General features: G+C 47.8%; 1 protein-coding gene across 1 annotated transcript; it reads right to left on the bottom strand.

The window, feature by feature from the left end:
- Positions 1-349: 349 nt before the first annotated feature.
- On the bottom strand, positions 350-697 carry LOC138452850 (uncharacterized). Its single transcript, XM_069605199.1, has one exon. It carries the CDS (start codon positions 695-697, stop codon positions 350-352), a length of 348 nt encoding a protein of 115 aa, XP_069461300.1.
- Between the last annotated feature and the right edge of the window lie 1,581 nt (positions 698-2,278).

Here is a 2,278-nt window from a genome sequence, read left to right as displayed (position 1 = left end):
TGTATGATTCTGAAAGAGTATTCTTTTAGCCTTAGTCCCCACCTGGCAATGCGTGGCAGCATCTTGCGGTTGGTTTGCCGTATATGGTGAAGAGGGCCTGTTGATCAGTGATGATTGTGAATTGGCGTCCATACAGGAACAAGTGGTAGTGTTCACATGCCCATACAACCGCAAGGGTTTCCTTCTCGGGTTGTGAATACGCACATTCGGTTGCTGATAGACTGTGGCTTTCATACACTACAATGCGTCTCAGGGAGTCTGGTGACGCTCTTGGTTTGGATTGTGCCAGTATTGCTCCCAGCCCCACTGGGCTGGCATCCACTGTCAGTTCAGCGTCAAGATCCTGATCTCAGTAGGCCATGCAGGATGCTGATGCGATGCGCTTCTTGATCTCTTGGAAGGATTCCTCACATGTACTTGGCCAGTGGAATTCTTGATGTTTCCCCATGAGTAGTTTGAGGGGCGTGCTTACTGACGCAAAGCCTTGAATGTAACGTGTACAGTAACTCGCCATTCCCAGGAAAAAGAGTACTGCTGACACAGAGCTGGGCATGGGGGCCTCCACCAGCGCTTGCACCTTTTCAGGATCAGGTTGTAGGCCGTTGCTCGAAAATATGTGTCCAAAGAATTTTAATGTGGGTTTGCTGATCGCACACTTGTCTGGGTTGAGCGTGAGATTAGCGTTTTCAAGGGCCATGCACACTCTTCTGAGGGTATCATCGTGTATGTCTTTGGTTGTGCCAAAGATTAAAATGTCATCGCTATAATTTAAGCTATTTGGGATGTGCTTAATCACTTAATGGATTTCATTTTTAAAGATTTCGGCCACTGATGATACGCCGAAGCTAAGCCTTTTGTATCTAAATAATCCCAAGTGTCGAGAATGTCGTGATGTATCTCGACGTTGGATGCAGTTCAAGCTGGTGGTAGCCCTTGTATAAGTCCAATTTCTAGAATACTTTTGCCTCATGAAGTAGGTGCATCATGTCCATCATCCTGGGGGCAAGGTGACGTTCTCTTTCTATGGCTACATTTGGGGCCCTCATGTCTACGCAGATGCGGATGCTTGTCTTGTTCTCCTTTTTGGGCACGGGCATGATCGGGTATACCCAGGGTGTGGGTCCTGATGCCGCTTCAATGATGTCTTGCTGTAGCAGGGATTGAATTTCATCTTCCATGTGCCTCTGAATGTTGAGTGGAATGCCCCCATAGTGTTGAGCCGTCGTGGAATGTGCAGGTTAATATGTAGCTTGATCTGTTTGTCCTTTAGCTTTCCTGGGCCCTTGAAAAGCACCAGAAACATTTTCTGTATCATGTCCTTCAGACTGTGGTGTATGCAGACAAAATTTGATACATAATGAAGCTCAGTATGCTTCCTTCTGGCACTTCTCCTTTTATGATGTAGATCTTGACTCTTTGACTTTTATCTTTATATTGGCCTATGGCCGTGAACATGCCTCAGCAATTGAGGGGTTTGTTTGACCCGTAGGGGTAGATCAGGGTGTCTGCTTCACTTGACTCCTTTTTTGTGGTGAGAGACTTGTAAGTGTCATCATTGATTACATTTATTGTTGCTCCGGTGTCAATTAAGAATTCTCGACTTTGTCCGTTTAATTGTAGCAGTAATGTTGGGCTGTATTCTGCGGCTATGCTGTTGCCAATGGCAAGGACGTACCCTCTCTTGCGGTCCCCGGTGTGAGTCACGTCTCCATTGTGATGATTCTTCCAGATGTCTAAACTTCTGTCTCGGTTTCCTTCGTTGGGAGTCGTGTCTGCTCCTGTAGCGACTGGAGCTGTCTCTCTTTTCTTCTCTCCATCTGTCGTTGCGTGGCGGCTCCTGAGATGTGCTGTGGGACTGGCGCCTGCTGGCGGTGGGTGATCGCCGCATGTGGAGTCGTGGGCTTTCCCGTCTTGAGTGGCGGCCATCTTGTCTCCATGAGTCTCTTCCAGTTTTGGCTGGTCGAAAGAATTTTATGATCCTACAGACAGACTGGAAGTGGTTTTCGCCACCGCATTTGTCACAATGATGATCTATTCCCAGGCATGGGCCGACATGGGGACATTTAAATCTGCATCTATAGCATTTCCTTTGTTCCGCTGAGTCTCCCGGTGTGCGGATGGGGCACACCGTTGCTGCTGAGGCGGGCTGTGTGATTTTAATGTTGCCGAGCGACTCTGTTTGCAGAGTTAGGGCGGAATCAGCTCTTGCTAGCTGTAATATTTCTTCTAGCGTTCTGCTTTTCTGGAGAAGTTTCTTGCGGAATTCAGGGGATTCGCA

This window comes from Ambystoma mexicanum, chromosome 4p (assembly GCF_040938575.1).
Source record: "Ambystoma mexicanum isolate Mex_15411 chromosome 4p, UKY_AmexF1_1, whole genome shotgun sequence".
NCBI lineage: Eukaryota > Metazoa > Chordata > Amphibia > Caudata > Ambystomatidae > Ambystoma > Ambystoma mexicanum.
This window is presented reverse-complemented; position numbering and strand designations above follow the sequence as displayed.

What these genes read in the sequence shown, in the direction of transcription:
- LOC138452850 (XM_069605199.1), bottom strand. Translation starts at nt 697, where the DNA reads ATGGCCCTTGAAAACGCTAATCTCACGCTCAACCCAGACAAGTGTGCG.